Source organism: Cibotium barometz, chromosome 36 (genome assembly GCF_041138505.1).
Source record: "Cibotium barometz isolate CiBa-2024 chromosome 36, ASM4113850v1, whole genome shotgun sequence".
NCBI classification, from domain to species: domain Eukaryota; kingdom Viridiplantae; phylum Streptophyta; class Polypodiopsida; order Cyatheales; family Cibotiaceae; genus Cibotium; species Cibotium barometz.
The window spans coordinates 3,696,965-3,717,460 of NC_141081.1; the positions used below are offsets into that span (position 1 = coordinate 3,696,965).

Here is a 20,496-nt window from a genome sequence, read left to right on the forward strand (position 1 = left end):
GTTACTCACTGGAGTCTCATCTGGATTTAAAGGAAGTAAAAGCTCAAGCAAGAAATCTGAAAAGTTAGGGCATGCTTCGCGTGGTGCAAAAGGGTCTACAGTGAAGCGGTATAAGAAGTTACCAATGCCCAAGAGAACTCCTGAAGAGAGACGGGCTTTGATGGATGCTCGGGAGTGCTTTTTCTGTATTGAGGAGAGACATATGTCTTTTAATTGTCCCAAGCGAAAGTCCCAAAAGGACTCTGACACTAAAGGGGAGTCCAAGTCTAAGAAACCAAAGCCTTCTGTAGGATTAGTTCTTGATCTTGTTGGGGAACAACCAGGTGGTGAAGAGACTGAGTTGTGCAGGGCATGGGGCAAAGTGAGAGATCAGAATGCCTTGATTTTCTTTGACACAGGTGCTAGAACCAACTTTATCTCACCGGATTTGGCTGGCCGATTGGGGATCCGCGCAGAGGAGATGGAGCCTTTGTATGAGGCTAATATGGCTTGTCTTGGGTATGCAGAACCCGTTACCTCTTTTATTGGGAAGCTCAGGCTTCATGTGCAGGGTTGTGTGGACAATGAGGAGTTCTTCATCATGCCACTTGATGGGTGCGATGTTTTGTTGGGTATGCCATGGTGCCATAGAGTACATGCGGTGGTGGATACGTATAATAGGAAGATTACTTTGACTCATAGAGGGAAAGAGCATATTTTGGATGTAAAGCTTAAAGGGGAATCTGTTCCTATTGTATCAGCTTCGGCCATTTCATTAGCAATGAAAAAGCATCTTTCCGCGTACTTGGTTTTTGTAAAGGATGCAAAAGATGATGAGTCTAAATCTAATTTATCTATAATTTATCTATGTTAGATAAAGACATGACTGATTTCTTACGTGAGTTCCAGGATTGTTTTTCCGAGTCATTGCTAGGAGAACTTCCTCCGGAAAGGCCAGAAGATCATACTATTGATCTAATTCTGGGGAGTACCCCACCAAATAGACCACCGTACCGTGTTAGTGCAGCCCAACAAGAGGAAATTATGAGCCAGGTACAGGAGTTGTTAAAAAAGGGGTTGATCCAGCCTAGCTTATCACCCTTTTGCTCACCTGTGCTGTCATGTGCATCATAGATGCCATGGACAATCTCAGGGCTAGATCCAGAGGGGGCAAACAGATAAATAGTATGAACCAGATAGAGTCATAGTGTGGAGCACAAGATAGAGAAGTGGCCAGGTTGGACTTGGAGAAGCACCAGGGTGCAGTCGGCTGAGTACAGGAGCTGTCGGCTGTAGCAAAAAAGCAAGGCGGCTGTAGGCGCATGATGGCAAGGCAAGAACACCAGTCGGCTGAATTTAAATGGCATGTAAATCATTTATGACTGGCCAACCAGCAGTCGGCTAGTTTACCAGCAGTCCAAGAAGTCCAAGAGAGGTATAAAAGGCAAAGGGTGCTCCTCATTGTAGGCATTCTCTCCCACTAGGGGATTGGATCATTAGAGGTCCCATAGGGGACAGATTTTAGGGTTAACCACCTTTTCAAGGAGGCAGCCCAAGATATGTACCCTTTTTGTACCATAGTATATACTGAATTTCCAGCACTTCTCACTCTCTCTCTCTACTCTCTCTCTACCCGCGTTTTTGCATCAGATGGTGCGTTTTTGCATCAGAAGGTTTCCAAGAGTGTTTAGGGCTGAAAGAAGACTACCCAGAGCCAATAAAGACCTTTTCTTCCGCATATTACAGTGGTATCAGAGCTCACTTCAAGGACAAAGATTCAGCAAAGAAAACCAGAAAATTTTTTTCGCTCGTGTGGTTGATTTTTAGACGCCGGTGGACTACCCCTTTCGGAGTGACTCCTGTCCCTTGAAGGACGGTTGGTTTTTAGCCTCCGGAAGCCTCCGGAAGTCTCCCACAACGATAGTGGATGGTCAGATTGCGTTCCGGAAAGGAATTGCATTTTCCCGCTATGGCGAGTTTCGGCGACGAGAGAGAACCAGAACCATGGGACCAGAGTGCACCAGGCAGCCCAGCTAGGGCAACCGGCTTGAGTGTCACAGACATGTTCCAGCAGATAATGCGGATGAGCAGAAGGCGCGGATTTTGGCTCTGGAGGAGCGTTCTCGCTTTCCAGCGTCGCGTTTTCCATCTTCTCCTCCCTCTCCTTCCGTATCCCAGATACCAGATCCTCGTCACAGGGACCCTCTCGCGGGGTCACAGCCGCAGCCAAGCTCCTTGCTTGAGATGCAGATGCGTGCATTGGAGATTCGACAACAAGAAGACGACGCCATGCGACGAGTGGAACACAAGCGTTACCTCAGAGCTTTGGACGCCAGATTGACACCGGCAGCGCCCTCGAATCATTTTCCCGAGAAAATGAATTTCAGTAAGTATAATGGTAAACTCGATCCCACTACTCTTTATTCATGGTTACATCAATTTGAAGCTTACTTTGCCGCAGTTAGGAAAACAGATATTGACAAAGTGATCTTAGCTAGTTGGTACTTGGAAGGTGAGGCCATTCCTTGGTGGACTCAGTGGGCTCATCCCCACACCAGAGCAGGTATGGTAGCTTGTGTGTGGGACGAGTTCGTCCGCGACCTTAAGCAGCGGTTTCTACCGCCCCACTACCTTGAGCGACTCGAAGACGAGTTCAGGGGAGCGCGTCAAAACGCGCAACCAGTCCTTCAGTTTGCCAATAAAATTTCGACCTTGTGTCTGCAATTAGGCTTATCTGATACGGACAAGAAAGGGCAGTTTTTGTATGGCCTGGACACGCAAATCCAATGGGAGGTGCGTATGTTTAGGCCAGCCACCTTTGAGGACGCACTCTCGCTTGCGCAGAGTGCAGAAATGAAACACAATGGTGGCAAGCCCAAGACTGGCCAGTTTACCAGCAGTCCAAGAAGTCCAAGAGAGGTATAAAAGGCAAAGGGTGCTCCTCATTGTAGGCACTCTCTCCCACTAGGGGATTGGATCATTAGAGGTCCCATAGGGGACAGATTTTAGGGTTAACCACCTTTTCAAGGAGGCAGCCAAGGGCTGCAAGATATGTACCCTTTTTGTACCATAGTATATGCTGAATTTCCAGCACTTCTCACTCTCTCTCCACCTGCGTCTTTGCATCAGATGGTGCGTTTTTGCATCAGAAGGTTTCCAAGAGTGTTTAGGACTGAAAGAAGACTACCCAGAGCTTCCACGTGTTACATGTGCTCTTAGTACAAAAGAAAGATGGTTCTTGGCGCATGTGTATAGATTACAGGGTGCTAAACAAGAACACCATCAAGAATCGATTCCCTATTCCGAGGATCGATGACATATTGGACCGCTTACAGGGCTCCACAGTCTTTAGTCGGATAGACTTGAAAGCGGGTATCATTAGATACGCATTAGACCCGAGGATGTGTGTAAGACAGCATTTCGGACCACTTTTGGGTTATATGAGTTCTTGGTTATGTCCTTTGGTTTGACAAATGCTCTTGCCACATTTAACAAGATGATGGACAGGATTTTCCGGCCTCATAGAGCGTTTGTGGGCACATTCTTTGATGATATAATTGTGCATTCATGCACAGAGGAGGAGCATAGAAAGCATTTGGCCATTGTGTTTGAAGAGCGTCGGAAACATAGATTGGTCATTAATGGCAAGAAGAGTGAGTTCTTCTTGGAAGAGATACACTTCTTGGGGCATATCGTGTCTAAAACTGGAGTCCGTATGGATCCTTCGAAAGTGGAAGCAATTCTCAATTGGCCAGATTTGAGGTCCGTGCATGATGTACGCAGCTTTTTAGGATTGTGTTCTTATTACAGGCAGTACATACGGTATTTTGCTGTGATTGCTTCGCCCCTTCATGCTTTAACTAAGAAGGGAACTCCGTTTCGATGGGCTGATTAGGAAATTGCAGCCTTTAAAAAGCTTAAAGAAAAGCTTACTTCGGATCCCGTATTGGTATTATAGGAAAATTATAGCCTTTAAAAAGCTTAAAGAAAAGCTTACTTCGGATCCCATGTTGGCATTACCAAATCTCCGAAAGGCTTTTGTTGTCCAGTGCGATGCATGTGGGAACAGCATTGGGGCAGTTCTCATGCAAGAAGGACATGTGATAGCTTATGAGAGTCGTATATTACAGAATGGCGAGAAGCATTTACAGGTTTATGAGAAAGAGATGTTGGCTGTAATTCATGCTCTTTCTACATGGAAACACTATTTGCTTGGGGCTCATTTCACTGTGCAGACAGATCATCGGACCTTGCGTTATTTCCTCACGCAAACTAAACTTTCTGAGAAGCATATAAGATGGGCCAACTTTTTGTCTATGTTCCACTTTCAGATTGTACATGTGGAAGGCAGAAAGAAAGATGTGGCAGATGCTTTGTCTCGCAAGCCACAGGTCTCAGCAGTTTCACTTGCTTATCATCATGAGCTTGATGAGATGAAAGAGCAGTATGCCTAGGATGAGGATTTTGGAAGGCTCTATGATCAGACGTATGAGGGTCAGCGGCATGATCATTACACTCTCAGGGATGGCTTTTTGTCGATGCATGGTAGACTGTGTGTTACCAGGCAGTTACGACTCAAGGTTATGATTGAAAGTCATGCTCCACTGTATGCAGGTCATAGAGGTATTGACGCCACGGTAAAGGCAGTTGAGGCTTTCTTTTATTGGCCGACCTTGAGAAGAGATGTTGATGCTTTTGTTAGGCAATGCATCGTATGTCAGAAGGTGAAGTTTGACCGTCAAAAGACACCAGGGATACTTCAGCCTTTACCTATTCCAGATAGACCATGGGAGAGCATTGCCATGGATTTTATATTTGATCTTTCGAGGACACAAACGGGATGGCATTTGGACTCTCATATGTAGGTTTAGTAAGCAGGCTCATGTCATTCCCGTGCGTAAGACGATCAAAGTTGATCACATGGTAAAGTTGTTCATGGCGAACATCTTCAAGTATCATGGCATGCCTTCGTCTATCATTAGTGACCGTGATCCACGGATGACGAGCTTATTTTGGAGAGGGTTGTTTGACAACATGGGTATAGCTATCAAGTTTTCATCATCGTTTCATCCACAAACAGATGGTCAAGCGGAAGAGGCTAATTCCACAGTGTTAGATCTTCTTAAGTGTTATGTGTCAGAGCACAAGCAACAATGCGAAAAGTATCTTCCTTTGGTGGAGTTTGCTTATAACAACATTGTCCATACCTCGACGGGCAATGCGCCTTTTGAGATTGTGGAAGGAGGGAAGAAGGTACCACCTATTTTGCACACAGGATAAGATCTTTGAGGCTGACCAGTATGTGGAGAACATGGATGAAGGTTATCGGAGAGTTAAGTTGGCACTCCAGAAAACTCAGCAAAAGCAAAAGAAAGCAGCAGACCATCACAGACGAGCATTAGAGTTTGCATTGGGTGATTGGGTTCTTTTGCGATTTGAGAAAACTAGGCTCAAAAAGATGAAGGGTAAAGAGCGCTTATTCCCTAAGTTGAGCATGCGCTATTATGGAGCTTTTCAGGTATTGGAAAAGATTGGTGAGGTGGCCTGTCGTTTGAAGCTACCATATCACTCGAGGATTCACAATGCATTTCATGTGAGTCTACTTAGACCTTTTCGTGGGGATGTGCCTGAGGATGTATTAGATGAGGCTCAGGCGGAAGTTGAACTTGATGAGGTTCTTATTCCAGAGCAGATACTGGCACATAAGGAAAGAAAGGTACGAGGTAAAGTTCCCCGTCGCTCTCTTGTGAAGTTCAAGAACTATTCACCGATGGATGCGAAGTGGATGGAGGAGGGTGACTTAGCAGATTCACCTTAGGTTTTGCAACTTTATCTTGATGCCTTTGAGTTGGAGCCGACTCTTGTTACGGCTCATTCAGGTTCAGCAGAGCATGGGTTTGGAGCATTGCCTGATGCTCAAGAGGGGGGTAGCACCTCCACTCCCTTGATACACACAGGCTCAGATGATATCTAGAGTTCGCTTGGTGCAGCTTTTGTCTCACCCGAAGGTACTGATAACTGATAGTACATCTGTTTATGGGACTTCTATGGTATATGTGTACTAGTCACATTGGATGTTGTGGTTGTGTATGGTTCACAGTGGTATACAACTGGTTTGCAGTGAATGTTGCTACATATGCATGGCTTAGAGAGATTGGGACACTAATCTTGCCATATTGTACTTTTCACTTTGGATGTCTTGCTGTATCACCAGATTGCAATCGAGGACGCTTGCCATTTTTCAAGAGGGGGGTATGTCATGACCCTGTGAAATTGGAACAACACAAGTGTGGGCATGGTGGTCGGTGAGCAAGATAAATTTTTAAAGATTCATACTTGGGTGTCCGGACAAAAAGGTAACATGTGTGGACAACCCCAAGTGTGAAAGAGTACCAAGGGATTAAATTTATAAGGTTTATAACCTTGGGTGGCCCTTAGAAAGTTTTAAAAACTTTAAGGGCCACTAGGATAATTATGGAGGGGGGCCTACTCCACTTTTAGAGTACACGCCTCCCTCTCCATCTCTCTCTTGCTTTTGGAAAAGAGCTGGTCCGTTGGCTGCGTGGAGGAGAGGACGTACAGGTCGCCTGAAGGGAAGCCGTACAGTACAGCAGCTGCAAGGCGATTGGTACAGGTAGGTACAGGCGGTGCAAGCCAGCTGGTGCACGCGAAGTTTCATACAGGCGGCTGCCGCAGGTTTTCTGACGCAGGCGGCTGCAGGGCGACTGGTGCATGTGGTGCAGGCCAGCAGGTACAGGTGGCTGCCGCAGGTTTTCTGACGCAGGCAGCTGCGGGGTGACTGGTGCATGTGGTGCAGGCCAGCAGGTACAGGCGCAGGTCAGCTGGTGCAGATTTGTACAGGGCAGCTGGTGCAGGCTGAATCCTTCTCTCTCTCTCTCTCTCTCTCTCTCTCTCTCTCTCTTCCCCTCGTGTGAGCTCTGGAGGGCAAAGGCGGGTGGCTGCAATTTCAGGACAGCATACTCTATAGTCTCAGAGCTGGTGTTTTTGAGGAGGATTGGACTGAGTGACAGCAGTGAATCTGCTGAATATCTTTCTCTCTCTTTCCACTACCTTACGTCTGCTTCAGAGTTGTTTCATTTGGCCCTTTGTGAGAGGAGGGGTGTGGCAGTTTGAAGGGTGGAAACAGAGTTAGATGGTGGATTTGTTCTTTGGCTGAGTTTAAGGCTATGATCATGGAACAGCCAGATGCGTGCTTAAGGCTTACGTGTTGCATTGTCTTGGTTGATTAGAGGAGACAGCAGTGTGTTGCTTTCGTGGGACACACATCTGTATGTGTATCCTCTATGCTAAGAGGTCTTGAGGGTTGCCAGATTGGACATGCAGGTTTCTTTTCCTTGACTGGCTTTGTTGTACTCAGTTAAGCTTTTCCATTGAAATTGAATAAAGAAATACTGAAAGGGGCGCCAAGCTTTGGGGCCAATAGGTGTCGTTCTCCTTTTTGTTTTGGAGCATTCTAGCTCTTGTTTATTTGTTATTTGTCTGGACTAGAATTGGATAGGTGATTGCTAGTCTACCGCACTTTGGTTTCTACGAGAGGCTGGTTTCAAATGCCCTCGTCCCATCAGACCCCAATCACCCCCAGCTTATCAGCCCTAGATTCACGAGATCCTGGCCCGCCATCGAGCAGCCTCATCCTCACAGCAGGCTGTTGACGTCTCTAGCCATCTTGTATCACCCATGATGGGCATCTTGGATGGGACCTTGCCTAACGTAAGGGTTCATTGATTGTTTTTATTCAGCTTTCCCATATCCCATCATTTATTATACCCTTAGGATCTAGATTTTTCATCTTGTATAATCTCAAAGTTTGAGATACTTTCAGTTTCCAGTTTTAGTTTACTGTTGCTTTTTTTTATTTCATCCATGACGAGATTTCATGGACACCAAGTACATCATTTTGGTCACCCTTTGGGTCTTTTAAAGATGTTAATATAACTTTCTTTCTACAACACACACCTTGGATATTTTGCAGCCTCCTTAGCTTGGACCTTGCAACCATAAACTTAACATGGTATTAGAGCAGGCTACGCCAGTCAACTGCTACTGCTCATGACATTTTGCTGCCCGTTAGCACCGCTGCCACCTACCTCCACCATTCTGATCAGCACATCCAGGTTTGTTAGCAGTACTTCGCCGGCCGCCACCTCTGTTGTTGCCCTGCACGGGCCCTTGTCATGCATAGCCCGTGTGCCTTGTGTGGCACTTTCGCCCCTTAACAGACAATGCTATCAAAGCATGTGCATTGGCATCTTTGCCATCCCATCTAGTTTGTTCTGCAATAGGAGGGGATTGGGGATTTGTCATCAAAGTAGACGTAGTATCACTCTCTGAAACACCTATAGCAGCATGCTGGTGTGCTGGCTAGGCAGGGCGTGCCTCAAGCCCAATCATCATGATCCAAAAGCCTTGGCAAAAAGTACATGTATGACCACAATGGATAGTTGGTGCTATCCAACTTATCCTTAGCACGAATCATTCCAAATACATCACTGCCAGCCATTACTACTAACATATGCAATATCTGACCCTTACCAAATGCAACTGGCCCAACACTCCTGCAAGTGCAACGCCATTGAATGCAACCTGTATGGTTGCATAGACCTGCAAATAATCTTTCTGACCCAAACACAAAGGAGCAGTGACTGCAAGTAACTCTTGCAAGCGCACTAAAATGTAGAGAAGTGTAAAGATAGAGAGTGTTGTTGATGAAGGTTGCTTGCTGCAGGTCGACACCAAGGTCAGAGTAGACTGGAGGTGGTTGCTGTTAGGTCAACCTGGAGACCGGAGTAGACTGGAGGCGGCAGAAAAGCAAAGATATGGAAAACCCCCCAAAAAAACTCTGGTTGGAGCCGAGCGAAAATGAGGAGTGCCTAGGTAAGGCTGCACAGGGTTGAGCTCGGCACACTGCCGCTTGTGCGCCGCCCCCCCCCCCCCCCCCCCCCCCCCCCGCGGGAGTTGAGCGGCTGTGGAGTCGCTTAGCTCCCTTGGGAGGAGGGGGGGGGGTTGGTTGTGCCGCTGGTTGTGCTGGGGGGTGGCAGTTCTCTGCACACTAGTGCCACAGGTTGAGCTGCAAGCACGAAGTGGGAGGCACGGATAGGAGGGAGGCGACGAGCAGCACAAATCGACGGCCCACAGTATATGGCACAACACGAAGATGATGACGCACGGTATGTGAGCAGCGGTGTGCTCTGATAGCCAACGGCAGGAAGGAGAACCTAGGTCCTGCTCTCATACCAAATGTTGGGGGTAGGGTTTGTAGCAGCATCCACACACACACACACACACACACACACTCACTCAGAGTGAACTCAGTCGTGAGCAGTATAGAGAGAGAGAGAGAGAGAGAGAGAGAGAGAGAGAGAGAGAGAGGCACACAACTCGATGTGGATTATGTGATAATGAAGTGAGTGCCGTACAAAAGATAAGGACACCTAAGAGGGTGCTCACATGCACGGGGGAGAAAAAGTGGGCCGGCTGGTCCTAAGTGTGCTCGCACACATCACTACCATATATATCACATGTGCCTCCTAAAGAGGGAAAAAGTGCCCAGGATGGTTCTTAGTGATGTGTATGAACACATCACTTAGATGTGTGTGAACACATCGCTAAGAAGTGATGTGTTCGTACACATCACTACCATATATATGGCAGCTGGCTACAGCTCGCGAGATATGGGAAGTCCAGAATCACGTGGTGCCGAAGAGAGGATAGCCTTGCAGTATTCCATTGGTTAAAAATGAAAAGGTCTGTGTGCTAGACATTGATGAATTGCGAAGGAGGGTACTTTTCGAGTGTCATGATGTCCTCAGCGCTGTTGGGCACCCGAGGATTTTCAGAACTCTTGCGTTAGTCAAGAGATACTATTATTGGCCACATGCGGTCCTATGTGGAGGACTACGTGAGGAAGTGTAGCCAATGCCAAGTGAATAAGGCAGAGTGTCTTAGGCATGGTGTCTTACTTCATCCATTAGAGATACCAGAGGCCATGTGGCATAGTATCTCGATGGAGTTTATTGTTGGGTTACTTTGCACCAATCACATGCATGATGTTATCTGGGTAGTAGTAGATAGACAATCAAAGGGAGGAAAGTGCAGATTTGCATCGTGGGTAGAGAGAGAGAGAGAGAGAGAGAGAGAGAGAGAGAGAGAGAGAGAGAGGAAACATACATAACATCAAATACCTAACCCCCCCTCCCCGTGCCCCTCTCCTCCTCCTCCTCCTCGTTGTAGTCGTGAGTGTGAAGGGGGTTGGTGTCACCAGCCTGGACATTTTCCGGTATGAAAGAAGTCTAGTGGACTCCACGATGTCTAAATATTTGGAAAGCACAAGGTTTGGGAATGGGGGATTATCCTAGAATATGGACCACACTCCTAAAATTTAGGAGAGTTGCTATTTTTGGCTTGACTTCGATGGAAATTTTGTTTGTGTCATTACATCTGGAATTGAGCAGATACCAACAGTTGGCAAAGTGCCTATGACAGAATGTCTACCGGTTGGGATATTTTTAGAGGTAAAGATTATGGAAGGACCCATCTCTTAGATTGGGACATGTGGCAAGAAAGTGGACCAAAGTGAGACGAGTGGCCTCACACTTGTCACTTCAGCTATTGTGTGGCTCTCCACTTGTCATTGTAGCCTTCTCTTGCCATTTTAGCTCATGGGAGGCCCAAATCTATAAATTGGAGTCCTCTCTCTTCATTAATAGAGGCTCTCTTGCTGCACACTAGCCTCTACCATGGTTACAGGCTGCCCTAATGATGGCTACTCTCTTTCTCTCTCTCTTGAAGGCTGCCCATGAAGAATACCGGCTGTTGGGGACTATTTTGGAGGCTTCCATCGTGAAGAAATACTGAAGGCAAGGGTATTCAATCATTTATTATGATTTCTAGCCATTGTACTTGTTGTACTAGCATTTGTACTTGTTGTACTTGTTGTACCAGCCACCGTATTGGCTGTACCAATCATTGTACCTATTGTACTAGTCACTGTATATGCTGTACCAGCATTTGTACTTGATGTACTTGCTGTGCCAACCACCACACCGGCTGTATCAGGCATTGTACTTGCTGTACCAGCCATTGTACCTGTTGCACCGACTGAATGGAGAGTTGTACTTGCTGTACCAGCTCTATTGCATGAAGACCCGTGGTTTTTTGGGAAAGAATCAGTACCCACACGAAGGTATATGGATTATATTATTGGCTCGACATTTCTACAACCTATGTTCCGGCTTGGTTGCCTCGTGTTGGGTTGTGTTATGGCATTTGTATATGGATAATCCGGCATCTCCAGTGGGAAGAGTAAGGCCCTCAAAGCTTGTACATGATATTATTCTCCTTGGGTAATAAAATACTCCAAGGGGGGGTCGGCCCATTCCGGCCTCTATGCGGTATCACTCGTGCAAGCTCCATTTTCAGCATTTGTGGATGTTTTGTCTAGCTTTATGTTTTATGCAAAGTGATGATGGATATGTGTTAAGGCTGTGGCCATGTTTTAATGTTTTAATATGCATTGATGGTATCAACAAGTGTGTCAAAGGCCCTAGTCTCTGGGGCACCGCCGCCGCGAGTTACATTGGTATCAGAGCATAGGCTTTCTTGGAAGCAGAGGCTTCTTTCTATCAATAAGGAAGAGAAAAGATCTCAAGTGGGGACCACACTTACCATCATTGCTATTAAGCATGGCAGCCACTTCAGAGCCTATGAAGCAAAAGCATGAGCTGGTCTAAGGATTTATGAATTCACAAAATTTATCTTGCAAGTATGGAGTTGGCTTTATGTGCACACGTTTAGCACTCTTTCCATATGGATATTGTGGATTATATTATCAATATGGAGATATATCCTAGGATATCTTAAGAATATGGTGACGAGATATTTCTTCTGGCTTCATGACCAACCTGCAAAGAAAAGCTAAGTATACTTTGAGTTTGCAAAATTAGTGCTTTTGCTATGAAGTGTTTTTGATGTTCACTAACCCTTGTATAGCTATGCAAGGAGAAAGGTGTTGTTGTTTGCCTTGAGATGGTTTCAGGTTCTGGCTCCCTTTAATGGGATGAATTCTTTTCATGGCTCCCTTTATTGGGATGGATTATATCTATGGAGATTTCTTTCTTGGACGAGATTTATATAGATATTGGGCTTCACAAGCAATTTCTATGGATGAATCTGTCCGAGTTTATAGAGAAGAAATCTTTGGATATCTCATGGATATGATGTTTTTATGAATAAAGTCCACCTCTACTCCGAGGTGTGTGGTTAGCACGGAGTATGTGGTAAGAGTTATGTTATACAAGGATTATGGTATCTAGGTCTATGGATTCCTGGACTTCTTTTCTAGGGATTTGGATCCATTCTCAGGTTTATGGATTATTCTTTTTGGCTCCCTTTATTTGGGAAACATTGGACTTATGAAACTCATGGTTCACATACCCTGTGTAGTGTTCTCGTCCTACGTGCTCTCTTGAAGATTGTTTCTACCATGTGAGGGTGGAACAATAGAGAGCAGATGGAAGGAAACATGGGCACTTCAAAGGATAGTGACAAGCACAACATACCGTGTGTAGTGTTCTCTTGTCCTACGTGCTCTCTTGAAGATTGTTTCTACCATGTGTGGGTGGAACAATAGAGAGCAGATGGAAGGGAACATGGGCACTTAAGAGGGTAGAGTGAGTTGGTGGGCCGAAATGCCTATGAACTATGTGCAGCAGAAATGCTTATGGAACACCAGGCTATTTATGCCTGCGAGTCATTGTTTTATCTTGTTACTTGAGCCCACCTCTCGTCCAAGGTGTGTGGTCAGAGCACCAACATGGAGTGCAAGTGGTAAAGTGGACATGATACCTAGTTGGCAAGGGACTTATGTGTACGCCAAGGGTCATGTGGATTGGCACATGTTTGTGTGCTTTGAGCTTGGATTATGATATCTGGACTTATGGGAATGTTTTGTCTCGCCCATTTATTTGGGACATGGATTTATTTATCTTTATGCCATATTAGAATCACTATCTCCCCATACAGAGGCCAAGAGGTTCATTGTTCATCTCACCATGCATGTGGATTCATGTTGGGATTGTGAGAGGGCAATTCAATGAACACTCCACTATACACATGGATTCGTGTTGCGATTGTGGAGTGAGTGTTTCATTGTTTCCACACCATGCTTGTTGATTAGAGTTGGGATTATATGGGAGAACATGGAAACTGTTGGGATTGGGAGAAAGGATTGCTAGAACTATGGAGAACTAGCTTTTCTGTCACCATGGTTTGTGCTCTTGAATGACACCACTTTGTGTGCATAGCACATGTTTCTATGTGAGACACTAGTTTCTTGTGCATGGTACTTATTTAAGTGTCTTAGCACCTGGTTGGTGATTTTCGTTGGCATATGATTATCTCATTGATATTGGTGATTGAGACACAATTGGCTCTTGTGCCTGTGTCTAGTATATCTTCCATGGAATTCTCGCCCATTTATTTTGGGACATGATTTTGATATTGGTATTATGGAGACTTATTTAGTCTCACCCATTTCTTTGGGACATGGATTCTTCAGTTATATTGGATTTTTGAGACTGTCTTGTCTCGCCCTCTTATGGGACATGATTATATCTTGGATATATTGCTTCAAGCTTAAAGTTGCGGACAACTCTTAAGAAGTTGGGGAGGATGTCACCAGCCTGGACATTTTCCAGTATGAAAGAAGTCTAGTGGACTCCAGGATGTCTAAATATTTGGAAAGTACAAGCTTTGGGAATGGGAGATTATCCTAGAATACAAAGGACCACACTCCTAAAATTTAGGAGAGTTGCTATTTTTGGCGTGACTTCGATGGAAATTCTGTTCGCGTCATTACATGTGGAATTGAGCAGATACCAACAGTTGGCAAAGTGCCTATGACAGAATGTCTACCAGTTGGGATATTTTTCGGGGTAAAGATTATGGAAGGACCCATCTCTTAGATTGGAACATGTGGCAAGAAAGTGGACCAAAGTGAGACGAGTGGCCTCACACTTGTCACTTCAGCTATTCGGTGGCTCTCCACTTGTCACCGTAGCCTTCTCTTGCCATTTTAGCTCATGGGAGGCCCAAATCTATAAATTGGAGTCCTCTCTCTTCATTAATAGAGGCTCTCTTACTGCACACTAGCCTCTACCACAGTTATACAGGCTGACCTAATGATGGCTACTCTCTTTCTCTCTCTCTTGAAGGCTGCCCGTGAAGAATACCGACTGTTGGGGACTGTTTTGGAGGCTTCCATCGCGAAGAAATACTGAAGGCAAGGGTATTCAATCATTTATTATGATTTCTAGCCATTGTACTTGTTGTACCAGCATTTGTACTTGCTGTACTTGCTGCACCAGCCATCGTACCGGTTGTACCAGCCAGTGTACATGTTGTACTAGTCATTGTACATGCTGTACTAGCATTTGTACTTGCTGTACCTATTGTACCAGCCACCGTACCGGCTGTACTAGCCATTGTACCTATTGTACCAGCCATTGTACTTGCTGTACCGATTGAATGGAGAGTTGTACTTGCTGTACCAGCTCTATTGCATGAAGACCCGTGGTTTTTTGGGGAAGAATCAGTACCCACACGGAGGTATATGGATTATATTATTGGCTCGGCATTTCTACAGCCTATGTTCCGGCTTGGTTGCCTCGTGTTGGGTTGTGTTATGGCATTTGTATATGGATAATCCGGCATCTCCAGTGGGGAGAGTAAGGCCCTCAAAGCTTGTACATGATATTATTCTCCTTGGGTAATAAAATACTCCAAGGGGGGGGGGGTTGGCCCATTCCGGCCTCTATGTGGTGTCACTCGTGCAAGCTCCATTTTCAGCATTTGTGGATGTTTTGTCCAGCTTTATGTTTTATGCAAAGTGATGATAGATATGTGTTAAGGCTGTGGCCATGTTTTAATGTTTTAATATGCATTGATGGTATCAACAAGTGTGTCAAAGGCCCTAGTCCCCCGGGCACAGCCGCCGCGAGTTACAGTTGGTGTGGGAGCTCATGCACCCCTTTACACGCTTGTGTGAAGAGGGGGTGCCAAATGGCATGGGTAGCCCACAATCCTCCTAGGCCCTTCACATTCATCAATAAGGGTGGTTCACACCCACCTACGAAGGGATGCCCAATTCAGGCTATTGTCCTGCCCGTTTTTTTATGTAATATGAACTTGCAAGACGTGTTATGAACCAAAGTAATGTCTGCTAGTAAAACCGAGTGTTTAGAAATACTTACCATCTGTTGACATGCGAGAAAACCCGTTAACCTACAGTTTCAGGTGCACAATCTAGTGGTTCTGGGCATCTTCGGTTCTACTAGATCAACCTTTACACAAATCAAGCAGGCATCCAAAGACAATACATGCTTGACATTAAAACCATTCACATATGCTAGTAAGGATGCCATGCAAGTCCTTGTACTGGATAATCTCCCATTGACTGATTGTAGATGTGATACCTTAAAATTCAAGAACCATCCTACCATAGATGCTAGGTCAACGGTTTAGCAGCTAGCTTCCTTTCCTTGTAAAAGGCAATCTGTACCATCTGTAAGACTTCCTCAAGCTCATCAATTTTTGGCAGATCCTTCAACACTCGTGTAACCGAAGCAAGGGACTTGCATATTAGACTACTAATGTGATTTAACATTTGTTCAAATGGTCACAGCCAAAACCCACAACACTTTGAAAAGAGATTTGGAAAGGGACACCATGTTGGGGCGGAATAGCCTGCCCCCCCGCCAACCCCTCCCTCCCTCTTTCGCCTCTTCCTTCTTGAAGTATTTGAATTACCCAAGCAGAAATTATTTTACGAGTGCAAGCTTGGGGGCCTTCCCTTGTCCAGATTATCCACATACAACTGGGTTTCTATGATCTATAAATATAAGTATAATCTTTCACTTGAGTGGGTATTGATCTTCCCCTTGCAAGCCTTTCAAAGAAAAATGTACGATAAAGAAATTCAGCTGTGCAATGATAACTTCAGCACATAGCGAACTTGGCTTCTATGGTTTTCAAATGTAGGCATAAACTTTCACTTGAGTGGGTACTGATCTTCCCCTTACAAGCCTTTCAGCTATGCAGTGATAACTTCAGCACATAGCGTATCACATGAATGTCACGCCAATCAGATGTTAAGAAGCGTGTTTTATGGGTTTTTGTTGTCTTTCAATTGTGGTTTGTTCTTCGTCTCTAATTTTTTAATGTTTGTACAGCTTCTCGATCGAGGTGAAAGAATTGAGCTTTTAGTTGACAAAACTGAGAATCTTCGATTTCAGGTCTGCTTCTCTGCACCTAGTTTTGTGCTTTTATTATGCACAGTCTGTCTTCCTCAAATATTGCATAGTCCAGTTATATTCTGAGACTGACTGTAATGAGCCTTGCTGAGCAGGCAGACAGCTTTCAACGGCAAGGCAGACAATTGCGGAGGAAGATGTGGTTGCAAGGCTTCAAAATAAAGCTGGCAGTGTTTGGCATCACATTCCTTTTTATCTTAATAGTATGGCTTTCTATCTGCCATGGTTTCAGATGTAAATAAAAAACAAAAAGGCTCGTTGGTGAGGGTTATTTTACAACATTGTTCACTAGAAATAAGAACTGACCTCCAGAGACACCTGATATCTGGTGTTCGATGTATATATAAGAACAAAGAAACTTCTTTCAGCCTTGGCTCTGAGCTGTAAGCTAAGTCCAAGATATTTGGTTTAGTATCATCTCCAGATACACTCTCGTGTTGGTGTAAAACTGGGTCTTCCACTTGGGGTGCTCTTTCAGATTAGGAGCAGGTAACATTGCAATCTGAGATCTAGAATGGGGTGCTGCTGTTCATTCAAGCTGGAGCATATATTGTAACTGTATGTGCTGTAAGATGTAAAATTTAAGCCAAAAGATTGTCATTCTGAAGTTGGTTAGTGAGTCAAAGATTTTAAAGTTGTGATCTTATGATGGAAAATATCTGTCCTTGTTTTCGTGTGCATCTCCCAACTTTATTTGGCCTTTTGCTCTCACGAGGGAACATCACAATCCAGTGTGATACATGTGCAGTCAAAGGCTTGCACGAATCAAATAAGCTTTTCATGATTCTCTCTATTGGATGGTTTATCTGTAAAGATTATCTTCTAAGGGGTGTGTGTGTGTGTGTGTGTGTGTGTGTGTGTGTGTGTGAGAGAGAGAGAGAGAGAGAGAGAGAGAGAGAGAGAGAGCTATTGGATGGTTGATCTTTGAAGATTTATCTTCTAAGGTGATGTATCTTTATACATTAACCTGTATCTCTTGGTTGTTGATGTAGTCTTTACTATGCATGAGTTGATGATTTGAAGCTGTGTGTAGACACATTGCAGCCTGGACTTTTTATTGGCGTGTGCACACACACCAATGGTATATACAACCTGAACTTTCCATTAAGGTGTGCATATACATGTACGTGTATGCATACACCAATTTGGGAGAGAGAGAGAGAGAGAGAGAGAGAGAAAATGAGGTGGTGTCCCCCATATAAGTAGACCGAGTCGAAAAATTTTCTCATGCACACATGAAATCATACATGTTTTTCAATGGCACCCCCTTGGTTGTTACTGCATGATTTCACTTGAAAAACTAACAAGGGGAAATATTACCTAAGGTTATGTAAACATTCTAACATATAAACACCTTAGTCCACTTTGATCCACACACACTACAGAAAATGTAAAATAACCTTGCACGGGATCTGCTCATTTAATTAAAAAGGTGTTCATCTCCTTCAAGGCCATGAGTTCATTTTGATTTGACAGAATACAGTTAAGCAATGGATAAAACTTTAAGTGGGAGAGGTAACATCTATATAATAATCTAGATAAGAAGCTCCACCTCTCAATGAGAGGTTTGCACCCATGCTCTTATCTTGTGTATGGAAGGGCAAAAGGGGAAAGTGAAGATAAGGTGTGTGTATAATGCTTATTGTGAATATAATTTCGTGTATGTATACATATGAATATTGAACACTGCTATTGTAAGTCAATAATAATAGATGATGAACATCTTGTAAATGCAAGGGTTGTAAGTAGACCTGATTAAAGAAAGGTATATCGTGCACTCACATAAAATTTTCTACCACTTGGATAGGGCACTAAGGTTATCTAAAATTCTTTCATATTTACCTTAGTCCCACCTTGAGCGACTGTGCAAGATATGCATAAATGTATAACATGTTTGGTGTAAATATGGTGCCGGGCCTCCTTAGTTTGACATTAATGTTTGGTGGTTTTATAAGATCGTTTCCTCCCATCCAAGGACATGAATCCCTTTCCATCCAATAAATTTTCATCTTGGTGAATTTTAATGTGGTTGTAAAATCTCTTCCAACTCTACAATGTGGTTTGAGCACCTCACGCCCTTGATACTTAAAACCATCAAAGACAAGGGAAGGCCTTTGGAGGTGGGTGGGTGTGTGTGGGTGTTTGGCCCTGGGTGGGTGGGAGGGGGTAGGGAGGAGTTACTATAGCAAAGTTGGAGTTGGCATTATGGCTTGGGTACTCAAATTTGACCTTTACAAGGCCCATGTTCCCTTGATCTATTATGGTATGCCAGGCATACATTCCTCATTCTAGATCCTTCATGTCAAATAGAACTTTAGGAAACATGAAGAATTTCCCCAAAATAGAAGCTCTTCCAAACTAATTCTCCTACTTGTCTCACTTTTATACTAATTGTTATTCAAAATGAAATTCATAAATCAGTAATTGGGTCTTCAAATGGAAGTACCGCAATTGCATGGAATCCGTGACTTGCTTGAGGCCTAGACATGATGGTATTTACCTTATAATTCCAAGGATCGTGTGACTACCCATATATACTGAGGATATAACTGTATAAAATGGAGGCTTCCTTGGACTATGAGAGCTATCCTATCACCTATGCTTGGATTAGCACTTGGAGCATTCATACATTTAGGGAATACTTGCTTCTTGTTTACCACCCCCTCCTCCCTCCCCCCCCCCACCCCTCCAAATCCCTCATCTACTCCCTAACTCTCCACCTGACGTGGTTGAGACAGACCTCTCAACCATACTCATTAGCCCATGCTTGATATTCTGGAGAGTGGTATACCATCTATTGAGGGTTGATGCTCCTCTCATATTTCATATTTCATGCTCTTGGTATTCCATCATTAGATTTCAATGGACTGTTTTGTATCACTCTAGTGAAATAGTTTTGATTTGTTCTATTTTATTTTGCATTCCATAATGAGATAACATTATTGTATCACTTTGGTCTCATGTAGGCTCATTGGGTCTTTAGTAGATGCTTTATATATATATATATATATATATATATATATCTTGCATACATGTGTGCCTGCACACACACACACACACACACACACACACACACACACACACAGTGTGTGTGTGTGTGTAATATATCATATCCCCTTCAAAAAAGTGCGTCTAATACTATAACCCCTCCTAATGAACTTTAGTTTCTTCTTAAATATTCTTATATGCTAACTCAAATTTTCCTGTGATCTTTTTCAACTCAAGCTTTAGTCGAATATTTGTTATCTAGAACTAGTATTTCTTATAAGTCATAAGTCACTAACTATATCCTAAATGTATAATTTTATTGTATTAAGTTCAACATATTTTTTGTTGTGTAATATAGGTCTTAGTTTCGTTATATCATGGTGATGAGGATACAATTAAAGAAGTGCATGCATAACTCATGACATGCATGCTCTAATATATTTGTTGGGGATGGATGATTTTTAGCTAGTGGTTATTACTCATAGTCCATGCCTTGCATTAAAAACATGGAGTTCTCCTCATACAACACGTTAAAGTTCATTTTTTTCATGATTCTTAAATATCCATACTATTCTACTTTTCAAAAAAGGAGACTTCTAGTAAGTACAGATTATTATTATTAATATTCCTTGCTACTAAAATATTTGGCTAGTCATATTTCCTAGTCTTTTTTTATGCTAATCAATTCTCTTAATCCCATTTACACATGCGCACACAAACACATGCACACATGCACGTGCACACACGCACACACACATACACCCGCATGCACACATGCACATGCACATGCACACGTGTGCATACACACATGCTTGAATATATGCACACGCACACACGCGCACACATGCACACACGCGCACACATGCACACACGCATGTGCACGTGCACACAGGCACACATGAAAAAACATGCGCGTTGCACACTACGGGTGCGTACACACATGCATGTTTGTATGCACACAGACGCGCGAGCGCACGTGCACATGCACGCGCGCCGTGCACACACGCACGCGCGCGCGCGCGCACACACACACACACACACACACACACATGTACATATGTATTAATGCATGAGCGAACAAGCATGTGCATGTACACACACAAATTTAAGGCATACAAATTTAAGCATTCATACAAATTTAAATGCAAGGGATGTAAGTAGACCTGATTAAAGAAGGGTGCACTCACATGTGGTCATAAAT

General features: G+C 44.0%; 1 protein-coding gene across 1 annotated transcript in view; it reads left to right on the top strand.

Moving 5' to 3' along the window:
• The window catches only part of LOC147617413 (vesicle-associated membrane protein 727-like), a 30,475-nt gene extending 13,496 nt beyond the window's left edge, over positions 1-16,979 (top strand). The window contains exons 4-5 of the mRNA XM_086775668.1: positions 16,227-16,289; positions 16,403-16,979. Of these exons, the coding sequence (XP_086631794.1) occupies positions 16,227-16,289; positions 16,403-16,549 (210 nt within the window). The 3' untranslated portion in view covers positions 16,550-16,979. The remainder of the gene's footprint in view (positions 1-16,226; positions 16,290-16,402) is intronic.
• The last annotated feature ends 3,517 nt before the right edge of the window (positions 16,980-20,496 follow it).